This window comes from Callorhinus ursinus, unplaced genomic scaffold (assembly GCF_003265705.2).
Source record: "Callorhinus ursinus isolate GAN/ISIS: 27379988/994484 unplaced genomic scaffold, GSC_fseal_2.0 scaffold19, whole genome shotgun sequence".
NCBI lineage: Eukaryota > Metazoa > Chordata > Mammalia > Carnivora > Otariidae > Callorhinus > Callorhinus ursinus.
Window position 1 is genome coordinate 13648585 of NW_027397081.1, and position 18061 is coordinate 13666645.

The 18061-nt window shown below is 39.9% G+C and overlaps 1 protein-coding gene and 1 non-coding gene across 10 annotated transcripts in view; one reads left to right on the forward strand and one right to left on the reverse strand.

The window, feature by feature from the left end:
* The window catches only part of SIK3 (SIK family kinase 3), a 241884-nt gene that overhangs the window by 68528 nt on the left and 155295 nt on the right, over positions 1-18061 (reverse strand). For all 9 annotated transcript variants that reach the window (XM_025893384.2, XM_025893385.2, XM_025893381.2 and 6 more), the window contains one exon: positions 7187-7348. In XM_025893384.2, coding sequence (XP_025749169.1) covers positions 7187-7348 — 162 coding nt within the window. The remainder of the gene's footprint in view (positions 1-7186; positions 7349-18061) is intronic.
* Positions 5579-5683, forward strand: LOC112840659 (U6 spliceosomal RNA). The gene has a single exon (XR_003212552.1). It is a non-coding gene; the product is annotated as a U6 spliceosomal RNA (small nuclear RNA).

Below are 18061 nucleotides of genomic sequence, written 5' to 3' on the forward strand. Positions count from 1 at the left end.
TTTAAAAATAAAGCATGTGACTTAAAAAGCAAACCGTTCCAGCCTCGCTAATCAATCCCACACTTGCCCCCCACCCTGTGCGAGTCTGTCCCCCTCCATGTTCGGGAAACCACAGCGGGAGAATCTGAGAAGTAATGCTTCTGTACTGGTATTGTGAGTGAGGCCCTGTAAATAGAACATGCCCTTGATCTTAGCAGGATGCAATACTTTTCAAGATCATTAAGACCTCACTTATCACCTAGAACCATGACTGACAAAAATCTGTTCACTTGAATTTTAACTCTAGAATTTTTTCATACGAAATAGATCAACTGTGTATACCAAAAATGCCTTCTGAATGAAGGTGCGTTCATTTCTCGATTGTAAAGCTCCAGTCTGAGGAACAGGATGCAGAAGAGATAATTTTCAAACTGTATTTTCCCAAGGGTTAACATACATGAAAGTTGTCAGCACCTTCTAGTTGCGGGTCGCACAGCATTTCAAGGGGAGAGCGGACACGGAGGCACTGATCCCCAGGTTCTGTGACGACACGGACTCAGGAAAATCACGTGGCCTCTCTCTGGGTCTCAATTTCTTACCTGTCAACCAGGGAGGTGCACTGAAGGATAACCTAAATAAAGGTGTTACGATCGTGACCTAAAATTTGTGACTGGTGTGATGAATATTCATAACCACCTTCTGTGAGCTGTCAGGGACATTCTCAACTACCATACCGGGGAAGGGTTCTCAGAAACCCAAGGTTCACCACCTTTTTTCCCTCTACCATTGTATCTCAGCATCTTCTTCCTGAAGGTGAAAGGTCAATGAATGGACCTGCAGAATGTTTTAGTTTCTCACTTTTAAAAAATTAAATAGTCTAGATCTCACCACATTAAGGTCAAAAATTTCCACAGTACCTTAGATCCACGCACTCTGGAAATTCTTTCCAAAACACTGGCTTTGCTGTAGTTGTACTTCAGATCTCTGCTGTCTCCTGACTGCCAACTAAAACAGTAACACCGGAGTGGGAACTATCTCACGGAGACCATTCTGGGAGTCGACATTTAGAGAGAAAAGTTTCCAACTTCCTTAGGTTAAAAAAAACACACACACACACACACACACAAACTTTCCACAATTTTCAAAACATTCTCATAATGTCTGAGTATTTCAGATAAGTTTGCTTCAGGGAGTAAGCCAGTTACATTTAGGTCTTTTCTGAGGCAGTCTTTTATAAATATAGAAATTTCTCTACTTCATCTTTGGGGACAAGAATTAAAATTGCTTTCAAATGGCATTAAAAATAAGACAACACCATTTTCCTTTGATAGCTTAATATACTCCATCAATAAGAAAATCTGATTTCTCGATTTCTACACATATCTTGGACTGGCAGGTCCCTCTTCCTGGCCCAGAGATTTGACTGGTTATCCACCCCAGAAACCCTTCATTTACATGCATGCGCTCTCTCTCTCTCTCTCTCTCTCTCTCTCTCATATTTGTTGCCCTCGTCTTCCTTTTCAAGTCTACTACCAACACCTTTATGCAGGATCTGACCATTTTGCAGCCTCTTCACTGACCTTCCTATTTGCTCTCCTGTCCCTCCCACCTGCTCCCATTTTTTCCTTATTTATCCTGAATCTGACTTATCAAGCCTGGTATTCAAACAATTTCACAATCTAGTATAAATGAATACCTCTGTCTCTCACCTTCTCAGGCATGACTCCCCTGCTTAAATCTTCCCTCCGGCCAAGGTGCTTTATACCTGTTCTGCAAATATGCCACGTGCTACTGCTACCCATAGTTCTCCAACTCAGCTTCCCACCGCAACCAAAACAAAATCCCAAATCCTCACCACGTGCCTGAAGCTCCACAGGAACGGGCCCCAGCCAGTTCTCTTACCCCATCTCCTTCCAGAGCCCCCTTACTTATCGTCTGCAGCCGTGCCAACTTTTCTCCTACCCTGTCAAATACCTTAAATTTACCTCTCTCAGGCCTTTGCATTGTTCTTCCTTCTGCTTGGAAGGCTTGGACTATTCCGCTTAAAAGCATTCTCTCTCCCACAAGTCATTCCAGCACATTTTCGATTTTATCGTTTTCATAGTACTTACAAGGGCTTATTTGTGTATGTGTTCACTGTTGATCTCCCCCAGCAGAATGTTAGTTCCAAGGGACTACTTTCCTGCCACTGTATCCCCAGTGCGTGGATCAGGGCCGGCACATAGCAGGTGCTTTATTAACATCTGCTGACTGACTAATCCTACTGGAATTCTCTCCTCTACACCTATACCTCAAAGAACCCTATTCATCCTTTAGACGCACATCAAATGTTAGGCCCTCAGTAGGGTATTTATGTCCTCATCACCACTGTCTAAAGTTCAGATCAACAAAGTTTTGAGCACCTACTAGAGAACAGGCATGCACTCGGCCATCGGGATGAAACGGTAAACAGGATACGGTTACCATCCCGGTAGCATTCACAATCTAATGGAACTTCACGAACTAAAGTGCTTTCTTCACCCTCTGAACTTCTGTAGTAATTAGACTATATAATTAATGTGATAATCTCTTCTATTGTATCAAAGTATAATTTGGTCACTGTTGAACATGCTGTCACCCAGCGATGCAGGCTATATGCGGAGAGAGCCAGGTTGTACCTCCCCAACTCTTCATTTGCTCCTCTGTGGATCCTCACATGTGTGAGACACGAAAAGTGAAAGGTTAGAGGCCAAGAATCCTATTCTTTCCCGGGCGCTGGACTCTCTACATGAAAGATTTGCATGAGTCCTCTTTATAAGGAATTCAAAGTTTTGGAAACTTAAAGGTATATATTTTGGAGACTCTAATGTTTTCTAAATAAGCTGTATTTGTATGCCAAATATGATGAAATTAAATACTATGTGTAAAAATGCTTTGTAAAGTGCTCTCTCTATATATATACACATACAAACAACACACACACACACACACACACACACACACACACACACACCCCAAGTATAATTTTGGTGCTATTTAACTTTCCAAAGGTCTAAGTATTTGCTGCCCAAATAGACTATAAATTCTTTAGGGCAGGAGTCATGTCTTATACTTCTGTTCTCTCTCCCATGACACCTGAGCGAAGAGCCTTTGTTAATAATAGATACATTTTCAGATGACCCCTACACATTTTTAGTTCTAGACTCAGTAACTTTGCCTTTCAGAAATAAAATTTTTTGTTCTGAAAACCATCAATGTTTACTCTGGATTACTAGTACCAGAAACATCTTTTAAATAATTCTATAGAAGAGAGGTTTGCTACTGCCATTCTAAAATCAGAAGGAAAACCAAGTTTCTCATCTGGGCTTCATTCTCTGTAGAAATAACACTGGAACAAAAATTCAGAGGTAAGAATTTAAGCATGAAAACTCCTACTTAAACCACTGCATCTTTTAATATCTGTAACTAAAATGTACCTGTCATGTCCAGGGGAACACATATTCCCTTGAGGAAGGCTAGCATGGGCTTTTCTAATAGCTAGATTTTTTATAGTATCAAGTGTTAAATGTAAACTGCCACATTAATTCATTAAGAAAATAAAAATAAATCAACGTAAACACAAACATCCCCAGAGCAACTTATTCATCTTCTACATTTGAACAGGATGCATCATCTTTTCATCAAAACCATTTAGGTAAAAACAAAGCAAAACAAAAAAGCCATTTAGATTAACATTGGCATAAGGAAAACATGAATTCCTTAAATTTCCTAATCTGAATTTTTATTAATTCCATGTTAATTTGACACTGTAACATATGATGATTTTAGAAATGAGGTGCTTAAGACTAACAATATTTTAAATAAAACAAAACTCTTCTCTTTTGTGTGTTACTTTCATGTCTAGTAGTTTCCTTCTGACTGAGATTTAATAATAACTCATCAAAGACCACTGAAAAGACCAGAAATCCTGAAGTTACTTTTAGCTTTTAGAATAAAAGTTGATTTCATTAGTTATCTGACCTTATTCTGTCAGAACCATCCATTCCACCTCTCCAAAATCAGTCACGCCATGGTCAGCTTCAACTAGAAGCGTTTCCTCCCACTGGCCCACTAAGTTCAAAGAAGTCTTGGCAGATGAGAATGGGAATTCTACCTAATTTATGTGTAAGAGAGGAAGTTCAGGCAATGATTGAGAAATGGAGGACAGGAGTCCCCCTCACCCACAGGGGATCCATTCCGAGACCCCCAGTGCACATCTAAATAGTACCGAACCCTAGATGTGCTATGTTTTTCCCAATATACACACCCCTATGTTAAAGTTTACTTTGTGAATTAGGCACAGGAAGAGATTAACAATAACTAATAATAAAATGGAACAATTGTAACAATATACTGTGATGAAAGTTATGCACATGTGGCCTCTCTCTCCCGAGATACCTTATCATCACCCTTCCTCTTCGTGTGGTGATGGGAGGTGATAAAATGCCTACGTGATGAGATGAGGTGAGGGGAATGACGTAGGTGTTGTGACCTAACATTAGGCCATCACTGGCCTTCTGACCAGACGTCAGAAGGAGGATCACCCGCTCCCAGACCACAGTTGACCACGGGTAACTGAAACCACGGAAAGCAAAACCGGAGTGGGGGGTGCGGGGAAGAGGGTGGGGGGGTGGCGACCGGTGAATGACAAGGCAATGAAAGCATGAAAAAAAGAATGCATGAGCAAAGACAATGTTAGATCTTATAGCAGGGCACAACTCAGAGCAGCTCATTTATTCTTGGCCAAAACAAATAATAAAAATGCAGACTCTGGGTTAATGAACTTGAAAATCTCACCATATGTGTTAATGCAGAGAGCCCACGGCGGGCCACCAGCATTCCCACGAGTCTGTAATTACACACCAGCAGGTAGACTCATACTGTGACTACATGGATTTGTTTTAACTATTAACAAAGAAAAGCATTTCAAAATCTCCTTGCCCAAATATTTGTCAGTGGCGTTTCTAATTTCAATTATCACTGACCCCTGCTTTTACACTTGGTTTCTCAATACAAAAACAAAGAGCCTCCTGAACTAATCTCCCCAAACTCAATCAAAATGGTTCTAAAGTCAAAATCAAGAACTAAGGAAGCATAACAAAATTTTTGACCTTTTATCAGTGAAGGTAGAACACAGCTATAGAAGAAAAAGGGGCCTTCTTTGACCCTACTGCCCTAATCAGGAATCCAGAGAACCCCACAATCAAATGTGCGGCAGGCTGCATAAAAGCCACTCAAAAGACACCCACGTCCTAATCCATGGAACCTGCGAATGTGGTGCCAATGCGGTAAAAGGGGCTTCTGTAGATGTGACTGGGTGATGGGGAGATCACCCTGGGTTATCCGGGAGGGTTCAATGTAGTCACAAGGGTCCCTCTAAGAGGGAGGCAGGAGGAGGAGCCTAGGAGTGGGAGATGTGACAACGGGAGCACCAGGCGGCGTGCTGTGAAGAAAGGACCAGAACCGAGGAGTGCAGGGGCCTCTGGAAGCTGAAACTGGCAAGGAGATGGATTCTCCAGAGACTCCAGGTGGAACCAGTCCTACCAACAGTTTGATTTTAGCCCCATAAGGCTCATTTCGGGGGCTCACTTTGGCAGCACACATACTAACACAGGGACGGTAGAGAGGGTTAGCACGGCCCCTGCCCAAGGCTGACACGCAAATTCGTGAAGCATTCCATATTTTTTCATGATGAGCCCTGAGTGATATACGGAAGTGTTGAATCACGACCTGTATAACCTGCAACTAATAAAACCTTGTATGTTAACCATACTGGGATTAAAATTAAAAATGTAATAACATTTTTAAAAAAGAAAAAGTAAAAAGACTCATTTCAAATTTCTGACCTCTAGAACTGTAAGATAATAAGTTGTATTGTTTCGAACTACTATGTTTGTGGTAATTCGTTACAGAGACAATAGGAAATTAATACATTTTATTATACTTTTAAGGACTGTGAAGCTTAGTAGATGTTATTACCATTAATTTAATTGAAGCTACAGTGAAAAATTACAGAAGAGGGTTTGAAATTGCTGGTCTCTCCACACTACCCACTTGTCTGGGAACTGCTAGCATCTAGAGAGCTTTGGGGAATATAAAACAGACTTAAGAACAAAGGAAAAATGTGATTTTCTGTAAGATAAAGAAAGCATTTAATTCCTGCCTACTATGCACTGGGCAAATGCAGGATTCAAGGAGCTTACAGCTATGTGAAAGTACTAAACAACAGTACATCCGTCAGCTGAGCTTAGAGTTAACTTAACTAAAAAGTTCGGTGACATTCCAAGGATGTGAAAGTAGAGCCTGGAAAGACTTATCTACACAAAACAGTAGAATCACCAACCTGAAAGGGTACAAGTTGGTACTTTGACCTGTAATATAACGTAATTCTGAACCCTCAACTCCCACCCTTTTAAGGAGGGAAGTCCTTAGAACTGCTTTTTTTACCTTGACTTTCAAGGCAATTCTATTCTAGCTGTACTTCAGTTTTCTACAGGAGACGCCCCTTCCCTTTTTACCTGCGAGACGGGGGACGCACAATGCAGTACTGAACACTGTCGGAAAACAAAACTGGTTTCTTTTCATGTTTCTACTCTCTGTCTAGACTGCAGTCACTTTCTTCTATCAATAGGTGGTGAGCTTGTATTGGTTAGGCAAATGCTGATAGTTTATTGAAAGTGAAGTAGGAATAGAGTGAGGCAGTGAAAAGTGCTTTTTAGGCACCCTCAGATGAGCAGACGAGTGAAATCTGAGGACACAAAGAGATCGACTTCCTTTAAACCGATGTAAGATCTGCTCTTCCTAAATTATCATAAAACCACAGTGTTCAGCAGTGACATAAATCAGCCTCCTCAAGTGAAGCTGACAGGGCACACAAGCTTAGCAGTTGTTCGCTCCACTTTATTCTATACTTTATTCCTTATTATTTAAGAGACTGTCAACCAAACTGAGAGAATTTTAAATATCACCCTTTTCCTTCTTCCTCCCCAGCCGAGTTCCATCCAATACTACATGAAAAAGAACATAAATGTGTTTTGAAAGTTTATCGTTTTCCAAGCCACACACACGTGCAAATCTTTCATTTTCCAATACCTCTTTCTGAATCGATGGAAACAGACAATCCCTTGTTCAAGAACCTTGAAGGAAAAGCTCTTTTGTTCCTATTTCACATCCTCAACGCACTTCTCACCTGCGATTTTAATATTCAGATTGGCATCCAGAAGCAAATTTTCAGCTTTTAGATCACGATGAACAATGTTCCGACAGTGACAAAAATAGACGGCTGCCACAATCTGTTTGAACTTCCGACGGGCCTCCTTCTCGGCCATTCTGCCATGGGCCACCAGGTGGTCTGCGGTGAAGAAGAGCACAGTCAGTTCTCATTTTGCACACGGGCATCGCTTCAAAAGGTGGACTCCAGAAGGGATGCCAGGGGGCCACCAGATGAACAGTTGAAGAAGTGAAACAAATGGCAACACTTGGGGCCCTGGTCTGTGTCTACAGAAACCCATTAGCAAGCAGTCCCCTGACCGTTCTCGGTGTACATGAGCGTGCACAGGACTACCTATGCCCTACCGTAAGCAAAAAGAGTTCTGAGGGTGATGATGGTATTTTTGGAGAATCATCACATTTAACACCTCCCCTCTCTTATCTCCATTGCATGAGATTACATACACCCAGCAAACATAAGCATGAAGATAAGAATCAGCAATATTTCCTGTGCTAAAGGGTGAGTCAAAAAGCAGAGTCACAATAATCGATCATTTTGGAGAAGAACAGACAGAACTTAGTCACTGCTAAGGGGGAAAACGGCTTTAGATGGGAGCCCATCTATGCTAATCTCTCTTCTGCTTTCTCAAAGTTTTACAGTTTAACATAAAAATGTACTTATTTGGTGACTATACTCTGGAATGCATAATAATATGCCTGTGTCTTTCCATCTGCATTTATGTGCTTTTCAATTATTTCTTAAATTGTTATTAGTTTTTATAGACATTAGAAAACAAAGGGAAGTTTCTACCACTTTCAATGAAATTATTTCATTGGCAATGTGGCTAACTAAGCTACAGCAAATTAACTTTGTAATACTATAAATCAAGCTATCTTCGATGTTTAAAAATGAACTGATTGACCCAGAGCCAATCCCATTAATTTCCAGTTACCAATACAATTAAGTATTTTTTCCAATAGTGGCTAATCCTAAACCCCAGTTCAGTTCTTCATCTAACTAATAACATATTGAGATCGTAACAGCTGATGGGATTAGTAACACTGGCAATACAACTTGCTCTACCTAAAACTTCCTACCCTTAAGCTAACTCGTCTAGGTGGGAAAAGGACACATTTGCCATCATAAGCATCCAGAAATAGTGGGAAAGTGAAAAAATCAGATAATATAAATAAGTGTATTACTGTTTCTCAAGAGTAGTCTCAATAATCCTACCCAACTGTTCTGGCACTATGGAGATCACCCACAGGACCAAGCGGATATATCTTTTCTTCATCACAAAGAGAAGTCTGCGAGAAGACATACGCACTAGTAGTGACTACCAATACTGAGGGCGTAGGACAAGAAATGGGGGTAGGGCGTGATGAAGGGGAGCCAAACGACAATCCATCTAACACAGCAGATTTTCAAATAATTTAAACTACATTCTGACCACAAAGAGCATACAATTTGGGAGATCAAATACTATAGCAATTTTAAGAACAACGTCTTACAGGATCACTGAAAGTATTGAGAAAGACCCTTCAACGGGAATTATTGCAATTGTGTTATCAGTGGTTCCTACACCAGTTCCTTGAAGCATTTTCCTCAAAGAGAACTCCTTATTATAGCCAAGGTGACCAAGGTAGTAGGAAAAAAGAGAAAATAGGAAGTCTTCAGCTTAGAAGTTAAAAGGACTAGAACCCCACTTTCTACAGGAGTTTAGAAGTAGTGATGAACGAGCGCACACTCTGGTGTATTTACACTTCTGGTGAGATCTGTCAAATGAACTTTAAATAACACAAAGTCCCTAACTAGGGAGAGTCACTTAATATAAGCAGTTAAAGAACTGGACATCCAACAAACATGCAACGCTAGGTTTTATTTTAAGACGCCGTTCTCCCTAACAGTACCTGCTCCTCTGACCTCCTATTCCTCTTAACCCAAGGCCTAATTATTCTAATAATATGTTTTAGCCGCTAAACTTTGTCTAATTAAAGGGCTTTGAAGAGACAGCTATTCTTGAGAAACATAAAAATAAACCCTTATGAAGGTTTACCATCAGAAGCTCACTTGGCCAAGCCACCCATTAATTAAAATGCCCAAGAGACATTCGTCTGGCAGTAAATACTAATTACCAGAACACATCAAAGAGCTTCTTAAATACAACAGAATGATTAATTTCATGATTTCCAAAATAAGTGATTTTCTTTTATTAAAAAAAAAACTCTTTATATTTTCTAAGTACTTTGTTTTCCTAAAATGATTGGAAAGTTCTCAAAATTGCTACAGAGGCCAGGAGCTGGTGGAATGCAGCCTAGTCCTGTTTTATCTCCACAATGACACACTGGTTGTCCTTGGACAAATCATTTATACTGCCAATATCCCCACCTCTTGATCTGCTAAACAGAAATAAACCCTGTTACACACTGTGGCCAAAGAAAGGATAGCCTATTTGGGAATAAACTTGTACTATGATTAGGAGTTATCCTATATAACTTTAACTTTCAAGGACATTTAAACAGCTATTTTTTAAAAAGTCCACTCAGTATTATACAGAGACTATTCAAGCATTTGGCTAATAGTTCCTGAGGTTCTTCAGGATTCATAGTGCTTGAAGGTAATTATTGTATACATCAAATGTCACTGTTACATGGTTCTGGTTAAAAGGTATTTGTGATAGCAGCACCCTGGGTAAAAGAGCTTAGGCTATATAATATTTTCCCAAAGACACCTACAGTATCCCTACAGTTATGAATACAAAGATATACAAATTCCCCTTTTAAAGTGCTGGCTGCAAGCATCAGATCTTTTTTTTTCCTAGTTACTGTGCTTGATGTTCACGTTTTCTCCGCTCTGGGAGCACTGTGCTCTTCTCCAGTACAGGACCATCTTGGCTCAGTGTCATTCAGACTTTTCAGGCTCTGCTTTTATTTCTGCCCATCTTATTACTGCCGCCACGGCCACCCCACCTCCCATCCCTGGTAGTTTGCTTTCAGAGTAAACCTATGGGGGCTGGTGGGTGTGCCAGGAAGCCGACAGCCTGCAGTGGTTTCCAGAACCCCGCTGAAACTGCCTTTCAGCTGCCCGCGGACAAATGGCTGCTTTATGTTCATGTGTGCCCTCTAGGCAGGCAGCAAAACTTCTGCAAGCTCAAATGTGACGTTTAACTTCCAGCAAAGGAACCCAGAGCAGTCGCCCAGCCTGAACTTAACACAAAGTCACAGCATTTGAATAAATACTGGGGTGATTTCAGAAGGCACATGAAACAAACTGGCTCCTGAACCACTCAATATTCAAAGTAAAATACATTGTGAATCTTGTAGGGATAAACCTCCGTTGCAAGGAACTCGAAAGAATTGTTCTGCTTCTTCCAGGCAGCTCAGTGAGCTAGTTCCCCTAAATACTGAGCAATATAGTACCCCTATCCTCGGTCCCGAACTTCCCACATGGCAGCCTGGCCCCCACCCCCGAGCCCGAGCCCAGCCACTCTCCAGTCCCACACGTGCAGCACCAACCCCACCACTGAAGGCCCCCTTCAACAATGCACTGCTTAGCTACTTAGCTGCCGCTCTACCTCTGGGGCAAACTGCAAGTTTTTCTCTATCACAGCTTCACCCCAACCACTTCAGCCAAGACAAGGATGAGGGGACTCTCAGCTCAATGGAGAAAATGGGTCTCCTGTTTCAAGCTCTTACCAAAAAGGAGTCAAAGTTGTCTTTCTCACTTTGCAATCACCATAAATCACTTGGCACTGGACTTCTTTAATCTTTTTTATCGGCTCTTCCTCATAAAATAGGAAGAAGCTAGTGACACTGAGGGATATATATACCACGTGAGTAGCATTCTTAGAAAGGAAGGGAATGAATTCCAAAGTTTAAAAGTATCAGAGCAAGTACATGTATAAAGTTTGCTTCAGAATTCCCGGCTCGTGATTTTGTCCTAATCTGACTCAGGAAGAAATATCTTGTGGTACATTTAGATTCTAACCTTTCAAAGAGCAAAAATACACATAAGGCGGTCTTAACATCCCTCAACCAGCTTCACTGAAGTGTCAGAGGCATGCCACTAATGGCACGGTAGTGGGGAGCCAACACTTCTTAAAATAAGTCACTTTTCCACTATAAACAGACAGTGTCTCCATTTGTCTGCTAAGCCTATGACTCTAACTGATCCAAAACACTAGCTGAAAATGAACATTCCCTGACAGGGGGTCACGCAAGAGGGCAGAGATTCTTCATTTTTCATGATAAAGAAATAGCCCAGTCCAGAATGGGAGGAAAGCGGTCTGTGTGCGAAGCTTAGGTGGCTACCTGAGAACATTTCTGCCAATTCCAAGCTAACCACAGCTGACAGCTCAGGGCTTTGCCCTCGCTTCTATCATTTCTTCTTTCTACACCCATGGAAACGACTTCCTGTTTATCAAACAAATGCTTCTTTCCAAAAGAGCCAGGGCGAGGCCAAGAGAACTCAGCTGCCTGGGAGCAGGTTAACACAAGGGCCCACACTTGAGTATCATGCCGTCCCTAACGCGCGCAGACCCAGCACGCCCAAAGCTGTGGCTGACTGGAGGAAGGAGGTTTGCTACTTTGTTTTCCTTGCCAAGAATCCAACTACCTCACACCAGCTTCTTTATTTGTTGCTGCTTCTTACTGAAATCTTTTTTCTTCATGCTTCCCGGCTTCCAGGCCAAAACCCTCCTTGTCTCCCCATTCTCTCTCTCCCACACCCACATCCAATCCATCAGCAGATTTTATTAGCTCGACCTTCAAAATACAGCCAGAATTCAACTGGCCCTCACTGCGTCTCCAACCCACCCTCAGGACAGCAGCCTAGTCCAGCAGCCATTCTCCCCCTCCTGGCTCACTGTATAGCTCGTCCTGTTGCTCCTAGCTAGGACCCTTGTTTCTGTCCTTGGCCGCCTGCGATCCACTCTCAAAACAACTGCCAGAGTAATAAACTTTTAAAAAACTTTTTATTTTGAAATAATTACAGATTCAAAGGAAGTTGCAAAGAGAGTACAGACAGAACCCATGTACCCTCCACCCACTTACCCCCCCAATGGGCAAATCTTACATAATGCTAGAACAGTATCAAAACCCAGAATGTGACACGGGTACAACGGGGGTACACTCCTATGTCATTTTATCACGTGTCCGCTTGTGGAACGACCACCGCACTCAAGATACGGAATGACTTGGGAGTTTCTCATTACCGAGTATTCCTGCAGATCTAACAACAAAAAGCACACTCTATTTTCTTCCATCTATCCCAAGTAAATTTAACATTTTCCTTCAAAGTCTCGAAAAAACAATTTCTTTGTGAAACAATTACAGTCACAAGATATGCCTTAATTCTTTAAGTTTTAAACCAGAACTATTTCCATTGTTTCCTATGCCTCCTTACTACATACAAAAGAATACTCTGCATATGATCGATGCTTCATAATTACAGGTTAACTCAAGGAATATCAGCCAGAGAAAAGACTATAAACTTTTATAAAAACATATTTCTTTACTCTTCATTCTGTCACTAAACGAAGTTTGTAAACTAAGCACTGTTTATGTTCAGTCTTTATAACAAAAACAGGCTATTCTTCTGATAGGAAGTCCTTTCACATTAATGTATAAAAGAGGATTTGTTTTCTTACAGCTTCTTGAAAAAATACTTCTAGACTAATCATCAAGCCCAGGCAGCCTATGAAACAGAATCCCATATATTCCAAAAGGCTTTCCAAGAATGTTATTCAGACATTTCTTATGTAGTGCTTCACCCATATACTAGCAAATGGGGGTTGGCTAATTTTGCAATACAGAGGTTATTCCCTGATTCCTAGTATAACCTGCAGGCTCCAAATCAAGTTCATTCTTTGAAAACCAGCTCAAAGGTCATTTAGCTGAAGCTTTTCCTAACCTACTCACCTACTCTAGAAGAAAATACTCCATAATTTGTGTCTCATGGCATTTATTCTATATATTTCTAGAGTATCAGCAAACAATTGTATTACAATTATTTCTTAACACGTGTGTCTTCCCTTCTAGACTAGGCTTTCTTGGCCCATGGATGGGTTTCTATCTATGAATCCCTGTAAAGTGTACGAAAATATGTGCTTCTGTTTACAGGAAGGGAGAGAAAATACGAATGTGCATGTGTATACATTTATTTATATTTTCTAGAAGTAATATTAAGTGAAAATTTTCTAAAAATGATTACTTATAAGGGGGATGAAAAGGGGGTGGAAGCTAGACTTTCCTGAACGTACCCTGTTTTATAGCTTTAATCTTAGAAACACGTAATGTCCTAAATAACTCAAACAATTCACAACTGAATCAAAGAGAAGAAAAAGTAATTTCTAAAAAGACCAAATTTCTAAAAAACCAAACTGGAAAAAAGTGAAACTAGCTGTGAGTTAAGCTGTGACATAACCAATCAGAGAATACTTTTAAGTGACACACACAGTGTTTTGTCTTAATGGGAGATATCCTGAGGACAAAAAGAACCAGTCTCCTTAATATTGGGATTGCCTTGAATCAATTTTGCTCCCATTCTCTCATATCAAATATGTAATTAGGCTAAAGTCATTTGGAACCACAATTTTCAGCTAAGAGAAACAAGATCTAGATACATAATATTCAAGAAGTTAAAAACGCTGAAATCTTAAATTCAGTTGGAATGTTAGTACAAACTCCTGTTTACTTTCCTCTACATAAAAAAATAATAATAATACTTATTTCCTACCTCTGTGCCCTGAAAAGGCCTCTAACCAATGACAGCCCAGTAGCAGTAATAAGTATCCCAAGGGCATAGATTCTGGTCTCTACGTGCTATTTTCCACTTGAAAGAACCACAGCTCCTAGGAGACATGTTTGAGTCCATGTCGGAGACAAGAAATGTTCAGGGTAAGCCTGAGATATCTTACCTAAAAGCAAGGAAGCTATCAAAGACTATTGGGATCATGTCAAAAGGACACAGGAGTCAACTTAAAGAGGCTCCGGCTGGCTAAGTGGAATAATTTGATCAAAAGAATAACAACTCAAGGGACTGAAACGTATCAAATGTATTAAAATTAAAATAAAATTCATAAATTCATAATGATATTACAAATAAAATCAACTTTTTTAGTCACCACTGGAGACTGATAGGGTACCAATGCATTATTCTGAAATTTAAGGAGAAGAATCAAACACTTATTTTGCCTTTACTATAGTTTCTAAATAGTTTACAGGCTACGTTCTTTACAAAAGAATTAGAGCTAACAAATACAGAAAGAATGAGAAAACAGAAAATCACCCTTTTGCAACTTCTAATGAAATATGTGTCTAAGCAAATAAATAAGAGTGGCTAAAACATTAGGTCAAAGGTTGATGGGAAACTTTATAAGAACTTTATAAAACTTTATACATCACTAGATGTGGGGCAACTAGGCATTACACAACTCCTGAGATGATGCAATAGAAAGAGGAAGTATTCCTGACCCCGTTACCCCCACACTGGCCTGTGTTTAACCAAACCACTTTACAAAACATAGTGAGCTAGAGGAACATATGCTCAATGACACAAGGAGGATCTGAATCCATAATGTGGGAAATTTTACAGGATCATCTAGTTTCTTCAACAAATAAATGGCATAGAAAATAAGTGTGTGTTTGCAGGAGAGGGTTAGGGTTGTTATAAATTATTAAAAATTTGAGACGCTTATCAACTTAATGGATGTATGGACTTTGCTGCATCATGGTTTGAGCAAACTATAAACAGATGTTACGATGGGGCGCCTGTGTGGCTCAGTCAGTTAAGCATCTGCCTTCCGCTCAGGTTATGATCCCAGGGTCCTGGGATTGAGCCCCACATCGGGCTCCTTGCACAGCAGGGAGCCTGCTTCTCCCTCTGCCTGCCGTTCCCCCTGCTTATGCTCCTCCCCCCTCGCTCTCTCTCTGACAAACAAAAATTTAAATATATATATATATATATATATATATATATAAAGTTGGGGGAAAGGATGAAACAAAAACAGCAAAATGTTGATAGTTATCAAACTGCCTGATGAGCACAAGAGTTCATTATACTATTCTCTTCCCTCTTACATATATTTGAAAATGCTTATATTAAAAAACTTTTAGAAATGGAATCTATCATTTGTACACCGATGTTCATAACAGCATTATGTCCAATAGCCAAAAGGTGGAAACAACCCATGTATCCGTTCCTGGATAAATGGATAAACAAAAAGTGGTGCATACACACAATGGAGTATTACTCAGCCTTAAAGAGGAAGGAAATTTTGACACATACAACAACATGAATGAACCTTAAGGACATTATGCAAAGTGCAACAAGCCAGTCAAAGAAGGACAAATGATTCTACTTGTTTGAGGTACCTAGAATAGTCAAATTCATAGAGACAGAACATAGACTGGGACTGCCAAGGGCCGAAAAATAGGTAAATGTGAAGTTAGTGTTTAACGGACACTGACTTTCAGTTTTGCAAAACAAAAAGAGTTCTGTGAATGGATGGTGGTGATGGTAGCACAATAAAGTGAACATAATTAATGCCACTGAAATGCACACTTAGAATGGTTACAATGGTAAATTGTATGTTATGTGTATTTTACCAGAATGGCTTTAAAAATGGGGTCAATCAGGGGCACCTGGGTGACTTAGTTAGCTAAGCATCCAGCTCTTGATTTCGACTCAGGACGTGGAGCCTGCTTGAGATTCCTTCTCTTCCTCTCTCTCTGCCCCTCCTCCCCCACTGTACTCACGCGCTCGCTCTCTCTCTCTCTCAAAAATAAATGAATGAAAGTGGGATCAATCAATTTCAATCTCTCTCTCATACACACACACACACACACACACACACACACACACACACACACACACACACCAGCCCAGAAAATATCTTGAGGACATCAAAGTTTGACAGCACACCAAAATATAATGCACTAATTCCATATATGTGATTAAAAAATCTCCTTATATAAAGTCAATTTCTAAATATTATGATTAAAATATTCTTATATTTTCTAGTAGTTTTACTTAGAGAAACTGCATTTTCCAAGGAGGGTCAGGAAAAAAACAGTTCAGAAAACCCTCAGGAAAAAATATTAATGCAGGAGCCAGGCAAACATATTCCTTTGGGACTTGTATATATTAAATGCAGTAAAAGTATTTTGCTAATTCTTGGGAGCATTTATTTTTATGTGATGGTAGAACTGGCAGGGTGATCGCACAACTATGAATGGATAGTTAGCAGTAAAGTAAGGGCATCAAACTAAGTTTTTAAGCACTAAGCACAGGTGGTTTCCTCATCCATCTGGGGCAGGTTGCAAACATAAATGCTAAAGTCATGGCTGATATTAAGAAAATAAAACCAAAAAATGAAGAATGAATGGAAAATTATTTGGGGAGGAGAGAGAAGTTAAATGTCTTAATTCAGAGTGGTTAAACAAAGTTCAGCGAGAAAGTTACTTGCTTCTGTCAGTAAAGCCTTAGAAAACTGCTAGTTTTTATAGCCAAAGGGAGTAAATAATTTAGACGGCAAATAGTATTTTAGTTGTAAAGATATACAGAAGGTCGTAAGGATTAAATAGGAAAAACAAGTTATAAACAAAACACAAACTCAGCATGTAGCAGGGCGCTCAAATAAACAAATGTGATAGTGTTCTCAAGCAAATAGAAGGTTCCAAAATAACATATAAGAAACACATAACATCTGGTACGCATGGTCACACAAGTCAGTCTTTCCCAGGCTCTGCCCAACTGGTCAGTCTCCTAGTGTCCTGCAGCATAAATAAATGGCTTTGTGAGAAGTTCTAGGTTCCATACATGTTGGCACCATGAGGAAATGTTATTTTTAAGGTGCCGAGAATGTCCATAATAAATCATACACACTTCAACAAACTGCTGTTAGTAATTTATTATGAATGCCCATGAGTTCTGCCTGGTATTCAGGAAACTTTTCTTGATAAAATACTGGATTTATGACTTCATGGTCTCAAATAGGAAGTTTGGGGATATATATCTAAAGAAATCATACTGTGGAAGTTTTAAATTTTGAGTTCAGTGGTTTCCCAAACTAACCAGTTTCTCCATTCTGTTTGCAAAATTAAACAGACCCACATTGTCACAGCTGCCCCTTTGTAATATAGCTCTGAATAGTATGCAATAATCATTTCAACAAATCAAATGAATGAGTGGGGCACCTGGGTGGCTCAGTCGGTTAAGCGGCTGCCTTCGGCTCAGGTCATGATCTCAGGGTTCTGGGATCGAGCCCCGCATCGGGCTCCCTGCTCGGCAGAGAGCCTGCTTCTCCCTCTCCCTCCCGCTCTGCGTACTTATGCTCTCTCTCTATCTCTGTTAAATAAATAAATAAAAATCTTTAAAAATAAAAATAAAAAAAATCAAATGAATGAGTAATAAATGTTCATTCAATAACCATTTACTGGAGCCTATTACATTGCTTAGAATTCATAGTCTTCAATATCTTTCTCTGCAGTCATCCAGAAAACAAAAAGGTATTTTCCCCCACATCAAAACTCATTAACTAAAATGTGGTATGGAATAACATGAAAATTCCATTTTGAGTTGCTTATACTTCTTTGCAACACAATGAAATAATTTTTACTGAGTGCTTACTGTATGTTAGACACTGTGTGAAGCAATGAAGACACAGATGCATACAATTCAAATGCTACAATCTGTAATCTAGTGACATTCTTTCATTCACTTAGTCTTTCATCCAGCTGATCAATAAATATTTACTGAGCAGGTATCCTCTACGGGCACTATTCTAAGTACTAGAGATTTAGCAAGGCTCAAAATGTACAAAGTCTTTATTCTCATATATGTTAGTTGTTGATA